We start from the raw sequence: 14,746 nt of genomic DNA on the forward strand, positions 1-14,746 counted from the left end.
TTTCTCTTAAGACAAGCACTTCACCAGGTTACACACATTGGATTCCCTTGATAGGGGCAACTTTCCACAAAGAGGTAACTACTGCAGGAACGATCAATGGGTAGGAATATTCTTGTGGGTGAAATCTTATTATACATAGTAAAGAAAGAACAGAGAAAATAATCCAGAAATTATGGAAGTGGGCCCAGAAGGCATGGAGTTGGATGCTATTCTCAAAAGTAACTGTAGATGGATAGGAAACAGAGAGTGAGGTTAAATGGGCAGTATTCACAATGGAGAAGGGTAGTTAGTGGGGGTTCCTCAGGGGTCTGTGCTAGGACCGCTGCTTGTTAATATATTTATAAATGATTGAGAGATGGGAGTAACCAGCGAGGTAATTAAATTTGCTGATGACAGTTATTCAAAGTCGTTAACGCGACAGGATTGTGAAAAATTACAGAAGGATCTTACGAGACTGGGAGACTGGGCGGCTAAATGGCAGATGACGTTTAATGTGAGCAAGTGCAAGGTGATGCATGTGGGAAAAAAGAACCCGAATTATAGCTACGTCATGCAAGGTTCCACGTTAGGGGTTACGGACCAAGAAAGGGATCTGGGTGTCGACGTCGATAATACACTGAAACCTTCTGCTCAGTGTGCTGCTGCGGCTAGGAAAGAGAATAGAATGTTGGGTATTATTAGGAAAGGTATGGAAAACAGGTGTGAGGATGTTATAATGCCATTGTATCGCTCCATGGTGCGACCGCACCTTGAGTACTGTGTTCAATTCTGGTCGCCGCATCTCAAGAAAGATATAGTAGACTTGGAAAAGGTGCAGCAAAGGGCGACTAAAATGATAGCGGGGATGGGATGACTTCCCTATGAAGAAAGACTAAGGAGGCTAGGGCTTTTCAGCTTGGAGAAGAGACGGCTGAGGGGAGACATGATAGAGGTATATAAAATAATGAGTGGAGTGGAACAGGTGGATGTGAAGCGTCTGTTCACGCTTTCCAAAAATATTAGGACTAGGGGGGCATGCAATGAAACTATAGTGCGGTAAATTTAAAACAAATCGGAGAAAATTATTCTTCACCCAACGCATAATTAAACTCTGGAATTCATTGCCGGAGAACGTGGTGAAGGCGGTTAGCTTAGCAGAGTTTAAAAACGGGTTAGACGGTTTCCTAAAGAACAAGTCCATAAACCACTACTAAATGGACTTGGGAATAACATGGGAATAACATGTATAGAATGTTTGTACGTTTGGGAAGCTCGCCAGGTGCCTTGGCCTGGATTGGCTGCTGTCGTGGCCAGGATGCTGGGCTTGATGGATCCTTGGTCTTTTCCCAGTGTGGCATTACTTATGTACTTATGTAGAGAATGAAAAAGTTCAAAACAGTTTTGTAAATGTCAAAGAAGGCAAAAATTAGAGAGGATAGTGCCATGGCTCTAACATTACGGGTCATAATATGTCTGACCATAAAAAAGCTGCCATCTGCTATACATTTAGATATAGTGAGCTGTTTCACCACACTCTCAAACATCTTAGGGTCAAAAGAAACAAAAAACTGCATGAACATTCTCACGGTCAGTGATGTACCAAGGGTGGGACGGTGGATGCATTGAGCAGTTATGGAGCTTCAGTCTCCATCCACATGGCTGTTGACTCTGCTGGTCTCCTCTGATGTTAACTTCCTGTTCTGGGCCAGGAACTGGCAGAGCCGACAGTGCTCATGGGGGGGGGGGGGGGGGGGGGAAAGGAGGGGGCTGTGATCCGTCTGGGTAGCAACTAAGCTAGGTATGCTACTGCTTAGGGCTCAGTCTACTCCAGGTAGAAGGTAACAACTCTCTTGAAATCTAGGGAATGAAGGATCTTTTCACCTTATGGACATATGGCCTAGAGAAAAACATTGATACAATTTACTAGTTAATAGAAATCCAACACAACCTTAGGCAGGAATTTCAGAATCATGGTTGCACTACACTATTAAGAAGAAATCTGGTATGCCACCTCAAGAACAACCTCCCAGGTCAAGTACTTGGGCTCACAAGAGTCAAGAAGCTAGAAGGAGAGCTTTCAGCAGGTGATGAACAATGTTGATTATCAGAACTCTGTAGGTAGTCTGACATAAGACTATGACTGAAGCAAGCTCTGTATGCATTTGACAACTAAAGGATGTACAGAAACAGGATGTCGTAATACATGATGGTGGTAATCTGCAGTTACCCCAAATGAGCTCTAACAGAGTTTGCTTTAGGCTAAGGTATACAAACAGTTTTTCTATGGATCAAAAGAAGGAATCTAAGAGGACTTGCCCTCATACCAGTTAGTTAATATCCTCCTATTGGGTTCACTTCTATTTATTTTATTTATATTTCCAAGCAGTGTTGCCTCTCCCCCTCTTTGTGTGACTGATCTCTTTCTTATAACAATATGGTTTTCCTTTCATGTTATGTTTTTAATTATATTTTATTATTGTAAACTACTACAACCAAAAGTTTTGAAGTAGCGGTATATCAAAACTGTAACCTTATCAAATAACATCCAACACTGAACTACAAAAGTATTATTTAAAACAATTTTGTTTCCCATAGATGAGTTACATTGAAAATTACTAAAAAATAACCCCTCCAAATCATTCCATCTCATGGCTACCTTACCATCGCACCCCGGTCTTTAAAAACTGAATTATAGGTCAAAGAAACAAGGACCATATGATATGCCTCTCAACATCCAAGATGTGAGGATCGGAGACTAGATGCTGAGGTGTAGCAATGCTTCCTGGTTCTGAGTGATTAAAGCTGATGACATATGAGTTTTATAAGTTAATACAGGCGGAAATAGGCCCAATGCTGACTGAGGTGTTTAATTTAACGATTCAAAGAGGCTCATTACCGTTATATATAAATCAGGCCCATATAATAGTAATGCTTAAACCTGGTAAAACAGCTCTCCATCCGGAGTCGTACCGACCAATCTCACTTTTAAACTCAGAAGCCAAATTTTTGGCTAAATTGTTGGCTAATAGATTGGCCAGAAGTCTCCCATCTCTGATAGAAGAGCCACAAGCAGGATTTGTCCAGGGGAGGAAAATAGCAAAGAACATGAGGAGAATACTATTAGCATTGGAGAAAGCGCAGGGGGAAAGACAATCAACCATGTTAATTAGCTTCGATGCTGAGAAGGCTTTTGACCGGGTGGATTGGGAATTCCTATTAGCAACACTCAAAGCTTATGGGGTGACAGGGTTCTTTATGCGGGCGATTAAAACTCTATACACTGACCCTAAAGCGAGAATTCTTGTCAATGGATTGACCTCGGATTGGTTCCCCATTGGGCGAGGTACCCGTCAAGGCTGCCCTCTCTTTCCATTACTTTTTGTCCTGACGCTGGACCCATTGATAAGGGAGATATGTAATAACGCAGACATAAAGGGAGTACAAATAAAAGATCGGGAATTTAAAATAGCAGTTTTTGCAGATGATTTGTTAGTGATAATAACAAGTCCCAAGAAATCCTTGGGACATCTAATGGAAAGTATAAAAGAATATGGAGATTTTTCCGGGTTTCACTTAAACTTGACAAAATCGGAGGCCTTGGCGAGCCCAGACATTAAAAAGGCAGATTGGGAGCATTTTCCACTGCGGTGGGCGATGGAGTCCTTCCGATACTTAGGTATTAGAATGACCTTGGATCCGGCTCAGATATACACTGTTAATGTTCCACAAATGTTGCGAGATACGAGGGAACAATTAAATAGATGGAGTTCTTTGCCATTAACACTTTTGGGTAGGATCCATTTGTATCGAATGGTGGTGTTCCCGAAATGGTTATACGTACTGCAAGTACTACCAATACGGCTTTGGGAAAAAGACCTCCGGGCACACCAAAGACAGGTGGCAAGATTCTGTTGGGCGGGAAGGAAACCGAAACTTAGGTGGGAATATCTCAATGGGGCACAGGCGAAAGGGGGCTTGGGGATCCCCAACATGCGTATATATAACCAAGCATGCCTCTTAAGACATTTAGGAGATTGGATTATGGGTACAAACAATTACACAGATGTACAATTAGAGAGACTGCATTTCAGTCCCTGGCATCTCAACTATTTATTACACGCAAAAACAAAAGATCTCCCACAGAAAATAAAACACAGTATACTTTTACAACCTTTAAGATATCTGTGGAAAGAGATAACGAAATTATGGAAACACAGTTCAGAGTGTAGTGTGTTACTACCAATCACGGGTAATGCGGAGTTTGCACCTGGGAGAGAAAGCAAATTTTTCCAAGACCTGGGGAAACAGGGTGTCATATTGTTGGGAAACTTTTTACAAATGGATGGAACTGTAATGGCTTATTCGGAATTTGAGAGACATTATGGGGGGGGGGGGGGGGTGTTGGAGAAGTTAGCCTATATCCAACTTTCACATTATATACATGAGCTCCCCAATACAAGTCTCCTATCAGGTTTTGAGAAGGAAATTAGGGAGCTTCTGGCAGGGGATGCAGTAGGACAGATCTCAGTGTCTGGGTATCACAAGGTGCTGGAGGGGAAGCAACCACAAAGAGACGTTAAGATGGTTGTGGAAAGATGGAATCGAGAGGTGAAAGACCAAATAACAGAAGGGAAGATATTAGAGGCACTTCAAGGAGGGGCACGGGTGGTGCATAGTGCCGAGTTACAGGAATGTCACTTCCGCACCATACACAGGGCATATTTTTCAGTTAAGCAGGCATGGCATGCGGGAGTGGTGAACACACATAAATGTCCCAAATGCGCAACAGTAAATGCAACACTTAGCCACGGCTTGTGGCAATGCAGAGAGATACGGGGGTTTTGGACAGCTCTCTCCAGGTTCATGGGCTGGGTTCTGGGGTTTCGGGTGGATCTATCCTTTGAAAGGGCAATATTGTGCTCCACGATGAAGTGGAATAGAGGAACGTTGGAAGAAAAGCTGTTCCTCAGTAAACTTTGTATTTTGGGGAAAAAATGCATTCTAAATTGCTGGACAATGGACAAAGGCCCCTCATATTGGTATTGGAGAAATAAGCTACATGAGCTTATGCTATGGGAAATGCAGGACGCCCGGAATACATTAAAGAGGCGCCAAAGATTTATAAAGATCTGGGGGGCATACCTACACAGGATATCGTCACGAGCACGTAGCCATGTTCTGAATATACTAGGTTAGACTATATACAGGGCTACAGTATAACTAGGAACACGAGACACGATTACAAAGGGGGGTGGGGAGGAGAGAGGGGGAGAAGATGAAGATTTAGTAAAGGGAAGAGGGGGGAGGGAAGGGGAGCCCATAAAGAAAAAAAAAAAAAAAAATCAGATAATGAACATTCAATTGTCTGAAGTCTCATGATATGATTAATGAATCTGATGTGTGAATGATGCAAATAAGCAAAGTAATGCCAATTGAAGAAGATATTAATTGAATGGGCATGGGAAGGGCGGGAGGGAGAGAGCAATGTTACAAATTGGTTGATAGTAGTTATCTACAAGTAATATTTGTTTGTTAACTATGGTTCAGTTAAAGTATTATCTTAAATGGAATGTGATAATTATTTAGTAATGTCAATAGGAAGGGCTGATTAGTAGAAGTAATACTGGGAGGGGAAGGCGGAGAGACAGCACCGAGTCTATCAGAGTACAAGGCTCGGTGGAAACTACATGGAATGGGTGGGAGGGAAGAGGGGAGAAAATGTATTAAAGAAAGCCGGATGATGGATGTTAATGTCAAGTTATACAGTGGAAATCATTGGGGTGGCACTGAGTGCTCCCCTAGCTGTTGTTATAATAATATGTGTCATCAATAAAAAATGTTGAAATATAAAGCTGATGACATTCTTAACTTGGCCAGTCTTCTCAGGACCATATCCCCAAGGACTGGAAACCAGATCTGTCTCAGCCAAAACAGAGCTATGAGGATCATGATTCCATGATCCCTTCTGAATTTTAAGGTTCTGGTCACCAAATCTATGAGATAATATCTGTACAGAAAACCAGTCATCCAGTTAAGGAAGAAGATGTTTGTTATAAGTCTGCTTACTGATTCTTGAAGCAGAATAATATCAGCTTTCTATTGAAGATTGTTGCAAACAGGTCCACTTCAGACTAGGCACAATTCTCCTATCCAGCTCCACCTCAAAATGATGAGGAACACAAAAGTCAGTTCTGAAGAGGAATTGAAACACTACAGAAATGGAAACATCCATGACTCACTGAAAGTCATTATAGCATTTTCTATGTCTGGGAGGCAGAGCTGATCTAGTGATATGGCTGCTTTAGACCATACAAAATATGCTGCACCTCTTTATTCTCATGTGTCAAAGACAAAACTTTAATACTGCCCCTTGAATATGGCTGCCAACTGTCTTCAGTTCCTTGCTCAAGCATTCAAAGTGGGGAGGCAGGGTAATGAAATTTCTCTGAAAATTGTCAATGTATCCTTGGACCAAGGAGGCCAAGAGACTCGAGGCCTCTTCAATGTGGTTTGTCTACCTGAGGTTTGTGCAGCTTCATAATTCTGGGAATGCATCTTTGATGTCAAGTTTAAAGAACTGGACTTCAGTTTACTGGCAAGCTTGTTCTAGAAGGTCCAAACAGCTTTGTGAGACAACTTTATATAGATGTTATAGTTGGAGGTGCTGTAACTATATCCCAGATATTTATGCCAAACTTTATTATGATCTGTACTGGACATCTTCTGTTTGAACTTGAGGCAAAACTCGAAGACATTGGTCTGCCTCTAGAACATGGTGATGAATAGCAACAAAGTAAAATCAAACAAAGTTATTTTGCTTTCACAAAAGATGGTGCAATGAGATGTAAAAAGTCATCTGGATGGTTTATTGGCACAGTTGTATTAAAAAAACATTATGGGATGGTTAAGCAGAGTAATGAACAAATGTCAAAAGACAACTAGGGCAATCTAGTGGATTTTAGAAAAAAATAACCTAAAGGCCAAGATAGCATCTAGGCAGGACACTCATGAATTAAGCTCCTTGATTTTTGCTTATTTTAAATTCTTATCTTGAATGCTTAAGCGTAAAGGGAAGCTTTGGGGTCCTCTTCCCCCCTTTGAAGTTGACTTCAGTGCTGCAGCAAGCTTCGATTACAACTTTCACGAGATGTTGTCCAATATCGGCAGGCTCATCCGCCTTGTCTAGGGCAAACACCCACAACATAGAAGGCAAGATTTTGCTAAGTATGCAGTTTCCTGGTTTTGTTCTGGGACTATAGAGAATTTTGGGAGCTGAGCCAGCAGCTGAATGTGCTGCCCTAAAGGGGCAGCTTGCTCCATTCCTGTATCTGAGTCAACTGAAGTTTTGGTCTTCCCAGACCTGGTGGACACAAACATTTTTAGCCAGAATTCATTATGAATAACAAAATTGCAGAAAGAACTTAGTATTTCTTGGAACCAAAATTTAGATGCTGAACTCCTAGATAGTCCATCTGAGATCACGCTTGAGTCTATTTGGATGGCAGCTGAATGACTACATAGGCTGTGTGTAGCTGCTATATCAGTTTTCTCTGCTGATTCTGCTCTTGATAAGCAGTTAAATGGGCATTTACTGGCTCAGGAAAAAACAACGTCAGATTTGGAGGACACAGTTTTCCAGATTAAGGAGCTTCAAGGTTAAGCTTCACAAGATAAAATGTTGTTTATGCATAAAACTGAAAATTTAGATAATATTGCTCCTGCACTGAACTTGAGACTTCTGAATTTTCCCTGTTTGAAATTAAGTAGTCCTCATGAAACTAAGTTTTTCAAAGAAAATTTCCATTTTCCACAGTTGGGTTTATCACTTCTTCAAAAAATTTACTTTCTACCTGTTGTAACTAATTGCTAATTCTTCACTGATTGATGCTCCAAATGTTTTATAACTACTATGTTAGATCAATCACAAAAAGCGATTGCTATAGAGCAACATTTGCTGTTTCTTTTTTATTTCTTTAAGATAAGGCAGCTCTGACCACACGCCCCACACTTTATATCATGCCTTCTGGGGCTGCCCGGGAGTGCGAGCCTTTTGGGGGCAAATTCAGAGGTTCATGACTATAACGGTAGACACCAGTGAGCAGGACTTGGGATCAATATGTGCTAGACACGCAGTCAGCATTTAAAACACAGGCGGAGGGAGCTAGGATTTGGTGTCACAAAGTATGTCTGGTGGCTCGCAAGAGCATCCTGCAAAGGTGGATATCCCCAGACCCACCTGCGTATAGACAATGGAGGAACCAGGTACATGAGCTGGCCACGTGGGAAGCTAGGGAGGCGAAGGGGGCCACGAAGCAGAAAGTGTTTCTTGTTAGTCTGGAGCCAATATATACAGGGGCTCAGTCCATGTGGGCGAAGCCTGCTGCTAAATTTGTTATAAGATAAGGCAGCTCTACTTCAACTATATTTGAGATCACCTGCGATTTCTTTTCTGGGTGGAAAGGGTTTTGTTACTTCCTGACCTGTCCCATTGCACACAGAACCAATGCAAAGAATTTCTTCTTCTGTATCAAAAGTCAGTATCCATGGGGGCAAAATTTCAGCTGTTACCCATGTAAAAGTGTTATTAATTTAAATAATGTGACTTATTTCTATGATCCATCTCAATTACACTTTTTTAGATAACAGTAGTGACTCAATAGGCCAGTTTCAGTTAATAAACAGAAATTGAATTGTATTTGTCTGACTAGAGTTGCTGCCTTTATTTACCATTTAGATTATTTTCTTTAATTATGCAGCTTCTCATGCTTCATGGAAGCTTCTCACCCTATGGGCCGATGCACAGAACTCCAGCACTGTAGTGAACAACACCAGTAAATAGCACGGGAGCAGTGCAGCAAAATAGCTTCCCAATGCTCAACACTAATAGCATACAAATTACATGCGTGCTGTTAGCGTTGAGCATTAGGAAGTTATGGGGGAGGAATTGCCTGGAACATGCGCACAAGACCTGTGTGGTAAGCATAGCTCTTGTGTGCGTGTGCCCAGTCAAACTGGGGAGCAGAGAACCTGTGTACAGAAAACAGAAATCTGCAATGGTTTATGAGAGCAAGAGAATCAGATCTACAGTGACATTCTTCAATGGGATTTCATGGACACGTTTTTCAACCTGACGCTCAAGGAAGTACATTTTCTGAAGTATTGCCAGAACGACCAATTTATCTTCAAAGGGGATGGATGACATTTTCATGAACAGAATGTCTTTCTGCACTTCAAAAAAGGACAATACTTCTTTGAGAAATCCTCTCCAAGTAACCCAACACCAGCTCCAAGGTGGCGTTAAGTTTCCAGTGTTAAGGCAGTGTTTTTTGTGCGTTGTTTTTCTGAGCATGGAAAGGAATAACTGATGACCTAATTTGCATCTGACTACATTTTAATACTATTTGCGGCCATTTTTGGTGCACACTGTCTCCAGGGTTGGTGCCCTGTGAACATCCTGTGCACCCTAATACAGGATGGGTGGGGGTGAGGGTTCTCCTTCCCTTCTTCTTTGCCACTGTCCACCGCATCCTTCTCTGATGGCCTGTTTGCCAATATAGGTGGGGGTAGGATATGGGGTTGAGGAAGAATGCTGTTAGGAAAGACCAGATTTTTGAATTTAAGAAATCTGCTACTTAACAGCAAGGAATTGGACTGATTGCTGTGAATCATGGGTATTTGGGAGGCAGGGAGGGGGGTACTGGGAAAAGATAAACCTAAGGCAAGAGTTGTTTTGGCTCCTTCAGCCCTCTCCAGCATCAAGTACTTGACTATAATATTGTTTGCCTACTATCCATAAAAGAGGGAGGAGATCAAAACCATCCCTGCTGCACTTCTTACCTTGTGACCTTGGGCAACTCACCCTCCATTGCCCCAGGTACATAAACTTACCGTATTTTTCGGACTATAAGACGCACTTTTTTCCCCCAAAATTTGGGAGGAAAATGGGGGGTGCGTCTTATAGTCCGAAGGTAGCGATTCCGGATCGCCCTCCCCCCGAGTTCGGGATCGCCCTCCCCTACTCATGTCAGCGATGTTCCCTGGTGGTCTAGTGACGTCGGGGCAGGAAAGAGCCCCCTCTTTCCTGCCCAGCACGCTGCTCTCCGTCCTCCTGTATGCTGCCTGACGGTCTCGGCGAGATTCAAGCGGCCATTTTGAATATCGCCGAGACCGTCAGGCAGCAAACAGGAGGACGGAGAGCAGCGCGCTGGGCAGGAAAGAGGGGGCTCTTTCCTGCCCCGACGTCACTAGACCACCAGGGAACATCGCTGACGTGAGTAGGGGAGGGCGATCCCGAACTCGGACAAGACGCACCGGAGCACCTAGGTTTTAGAGGAGGGAAAAAGGAAAAAATGTTTTTTTCCTATTTCCCTCCTCTAAAACCTAGGTGCGTCTTATGGTCCGGTGCGTCTTATAGTCCGAAAAATACGGTAGATTGCGAGTCCTCTAGGAACAGAGAAAGTACCTGCATATAATATGTATGTCTAGTAGTGCTATAGAAATGATTAGTAGTAGTAATTGAACCCAGTTCCCCTGGTTCTTAGGCCACTCCTCCACATGGAAGAGGTTTGCACTCTGGTGTGAGGGAAAGACCCTGAATCATTTTTCCTGTCCCCATACCTTATACATCTTTCAGAGTCAGGTTTAAAACACCAATCCTGTTAGAATACACCTTAGTGTAACTGACACATATCACTACTTTCTAGAAGGTAAACTCATCTCTGTACAATCATTAGTAGTTCAATTTATGCAGGGCTTGTTTCTATTGAAGTCTCTCCCATCAAGACTTCCACAGCATAATGGGACATCAATTTTGTTTTAACCCAGATGACGAAAGCTTCTTTAGAGCTATTTAACACCTGTGAGCTGAAGTACCTGACCTGGAAGGTCTTGGTTTTGGTGCAGTAATTTCATATCACAGGATGAGGGAGCTCCAGGTTCTAGTAACTGATTCACCTTATACGAGGTTTTACAATAGAGTGGTTCTGCAAAATCATCCAAAGTTCTTCCCTTAAGGTAGGTTGGAGTTCTATCTTAATCAGTCTATTGTCTTGCTAACACTTTTTCCTAGATCTCAAGCCAATAAAGGTAAAAATTGCACTGCACACACTGGATTGCAAGAGAGCCTTGGCCTCCTATCTGGAGTGGATTAAAAACCTAGAAAGGCCATCCAGCTTTTGTTTTTGACCGAAACAGGCTGGGGGATGATTAGCAAGCGCACACTTTCTGAATGGCTAAAAGATTGCATCTATTTCACTTATGCCCAGGCAGGCCTGACTCTTGAGGATCATGGCAAACTCAATGTCAAAGCTATGGCAGCATCTTGGGTTAGCCTCTATGGAAGAGATCTGCAGAGCTGTAACATGGATTTCTGTCTATACATTCACATCTCACGATTGCTTAGACAGCTCACCAGAATCTATCTGAGGCAAATGAAATCAATTTGTTCTATTTTCTTCAAGACCATTTTAGGTTGATGGTGCAGAAGGTGAATTTGTCTTCTTTGGATTATTGCAACTCCTTATAATTAGGAATCTCGCTTAAACTGCAATGGAGACTATGCTTAATTCAGAATATGGCTGCAAAATTGGTATTTGGTAAGATGAGGTCACAGTTCAAGGAAGATGAGCCCTTGAACTGCAGTTGGGTTAGCACTGCCCGGTCAACCTGAGTGCTAGCCAGGCTCCGACTGACGGCAGGCAAATCACCCAGGCAAGGCCCAGGCTCAGCAGGAACTGGAGAACAGGTGACAAGGCAGGCAAGGCTGGAGCCGGAGGCAGGGCAGTTAAGACAAGGCTGACTTGAATAGAGACAAGGTAGAGTCCCATTGCGAAGACAGTGAGAGGAAAGATACCATCGCCCTAAATGGGCCTGAAGGGCTGATGTTAGCCAGGTATGCCCAACCTATTCTTCTGCCACGGGACTCAAAAAAGGAAGACACCACTGGCTGTTGATGCAGGAAGCCAGAGAGAGGCAACATCCCGGAGCGACAATGCCCCCAGGTGAGCCAGGACACGAGGCACGACCTGGGGTCATGACAGATGAAATCTGATCATGCTATGCTTCTGTTGATGAAGCTTCATTGGCTTCCCATCGCAGCACAAGTTGAGTTTAAGATTTGTTGCTTGGTATATAAAGCTCTATTTGGCCAATATCATGAGGTTTTTGCTCCCTAGGTTTAATTTCTGGGATCCTCTTTTACCAGCAGAAATTCTGATTGGTTGCTTTAAACTTTTCCTACTAATAAAGGTCAATTTATGAGAAGTCTTTTCTCTTTTATGCAGTGAAAATTTGGAATTGTTTACCATTAAATGTTTGTCTTGCTTCTACCTACATTAGTTTTCAGAAGTTATTGAAATACTATGTGCTTAAGAAATGCTATGAAATTGTAGAATGATAATTCTTGTGGGTTTCTCTTTATGTATCTGCAATATTTGTTCTCAACCTTGAACCACCTATGGTGGGGATAAAGCAGACTAGAAGCATTTTAGTTTAGTATAGGATACTCCAACCCACTAGTCCCATTTCTTTCAGTTTTACAAAATGCCTTTCAAAAAAATAAGAATAATACTTACAGCTTGTTACTAGCAAAAAACAAAACAAAACCCCAAAACAAAAATAATAAAATAAACACAAAACATGTTAGTGTGTCTGGTTGACGCAATTCATAATTTCTTTTTGCTGAAGGCAGCCTGTATCACATGTTGTGATGATTTTATATCCCTTGCTCCTCAAAGAGCACCTGCTACAGATAAGTAACAGCTTCTTGAGAACTGTAGTTGCCACAAAAGATTGTCCTGGCTGAGAAAATGACTTGAAGGAGGACTGCTAGGAATGGACAGTGAAAGTCTTTGGCTCTTTTCAGACAGCTCTGAAAGACTCTATCCATCTAGAACAAAGCAAAGCCCCATGACCCAAATAGGTAACTCAGTAAACTGCTTAAAAATGTTTCATTAAAACTTACCAAAACATTATTGCTCAAAGAACAGATGTGGTAAGTTCCCTTATCCTTTTTTTTGTTAGGAGTAATTATATAGTGCCAGGGATAGCCTCCAATTTGAAATGAATTTTCAAGACAAGATACTTCAAACAGCAGAGGAGGAGTATCTGTAAAAAACAGAAAAATAGTATAGACAAACATACACTAGAATATGCTGATCAGAACCATAAGCACCTTTTTCTTACTTTCCTTCATTTAAGGAAAGTTTGCTAGGAAAGTTCATTTACAAAAGTGGTAAAACAAGGGCATTGCTTTGTCCTACAAAAATATAATTGTTACTAATTTTTTTCATTGTAGAAACTGAAAATAATAGTTAACACTGCATTGAAAATTTTCACATTGACTGCATTGTTGCTAAGTCCAGAGTACCCTGTACCCATGAATTCTGCATTGGTGAAATAGTCCATGCACTTTCACTTTGAAAATTGCCCAAAGAAAAGATACCTGGAGACACACTTTTTCTTAGGGTACAAATTTATGCAAGTTCTTGCAACTCCCCACCCTAACCTTGCCCCTGGGAACGGCTCTGCTCCATGGGGCCCTTTTACTAAGCAGCTGTAAGCCCAAAGCGGACTTACCACACTGTTCTGACCTGGTTTTACAGCCTGCCTCACTGACACAGACTACTCAATAATTACTGTTGATTCTTTTGGATTCGTAGTAGGTAAATGAGACTTTTATTAGAAGTTCACTTTAAATGGAGAGTGTATAAGTCATTACTGTCTGAGATACACAATGATTAAGCTATATAGTTGAAAAACAATAATACCTATCTATAGTAGAAAAACAATTAATCATTACATCACTGGTCACGCATTACTACATCCAAGCAAAGCCAGGAGTCTCTTGACCAGGAGAAGATAATAAACTACACATCATAATATACATACATCACTGGTTATACATCACCCAGGCTTTTTACATTAGCTGAGAGAAGCCCCTTTTTCAGCGAAGCCAGAATCTCGTAACCAGGCATTTAGGTTCCTATGCGGCATACCTGCCCATAGGCGAGCTTCTGATTTCGCTATAAGAGGTCCTCCTTTTTATTAAGCTTAGAACTCATTTTCAGAGTTGAGGAAAATTACAGAATGCTTGAGACATGTGGGTATGTGGTCACATGTTTCTCTGTCCAGGTGGCCAGCCTGAACTCGAAACATGCTCCACCTCCCCCTTCACATACCAAATTAATTAGAGCTGTGTCTTATCTTCCTCCACATTCCAAATCATTTTCACACAAACAGAATTACTTTTAATAAAAAAATACAGACCCAGAGTGCACTGTCGATCGCTCAGACAGAGTTGAAAAGAAATCTTTAAAATCCTTTACACATGTACCAATTTGGAAGTACCGCAGAAGCCTGGAGGTAGTTCCCACCTCTAGTGCACACCATTTTCAGAGCTACAGAAATATGATCTATTTTTTAGCTCCAGAACTTAACTGGTGGTAATTTACAACCAGATTAGCGTGGGAGCCCATAAAGCTATCTCAGTGGGTGGTGGTAAGGGCTCCCTCCTGAAATGGCCGCACAGTTAGTGTGCCACTTACCACATGGCCATTTCTTTTCCTAAAAATAAAGACAGAGTTTACCCGCTGCGGTAAAAGGGGGCCTCAGCTTGCGTCAGAAACATTAGCTGATACTAGCGCAGGCCCCCTTTTACCACAGCTTAGTAAAAGGACCACAATTGAATAAAACTACTTGCATTGTAGACCACCACATATTTTTTATTTAGGTTTGCTTTTCTGAAGTAGGATGTGAAAACTATAAAGCT

At 41.9% G+C, this 14,746-nt stretch overlaps 1 protein-coding gene across 3 annotated transcripts in view; it reads right to left on the reverse strand.

Moving 5' to 3' along the window:
* Positions 1-14,746, reverse strand: part of DCAF17 (DDB1 and CUL4 associated factor 17) — a 163,710-nt gene that overhangs the window by 30,820 nt on the left and 118,144 nt on the right. For all 3 annotated transcript variants that reach the window (XM_030210498.1, XM_030210496.1, XM_030210497.1), the window contains one exon: positions 12,941-13,083. In XM_030210498.1, the coding sequence (XP_030066358.1) occupies positions 12,941-13,083 (143 nt within the window). The remainder of the gene's footprint in view (positions 1-12,940; positions 13,084-14,746) is intronic.

This window comes from Microcaecilia unicolor, chromosome 7 (genome assembly GCF_901765095.1).
Source record: "Microcaecilia unicolor chromosome 7, aMicUni1.1, whole genome shotgun sequence".
Taxonomy (NCBI): domain Eukaryota; kingdom Metazoa; phylum Chordata; class Amphibia; order Gymnophiona; family Siphonopidae; genus Microcaecilia; species Microcaecilia unicolor.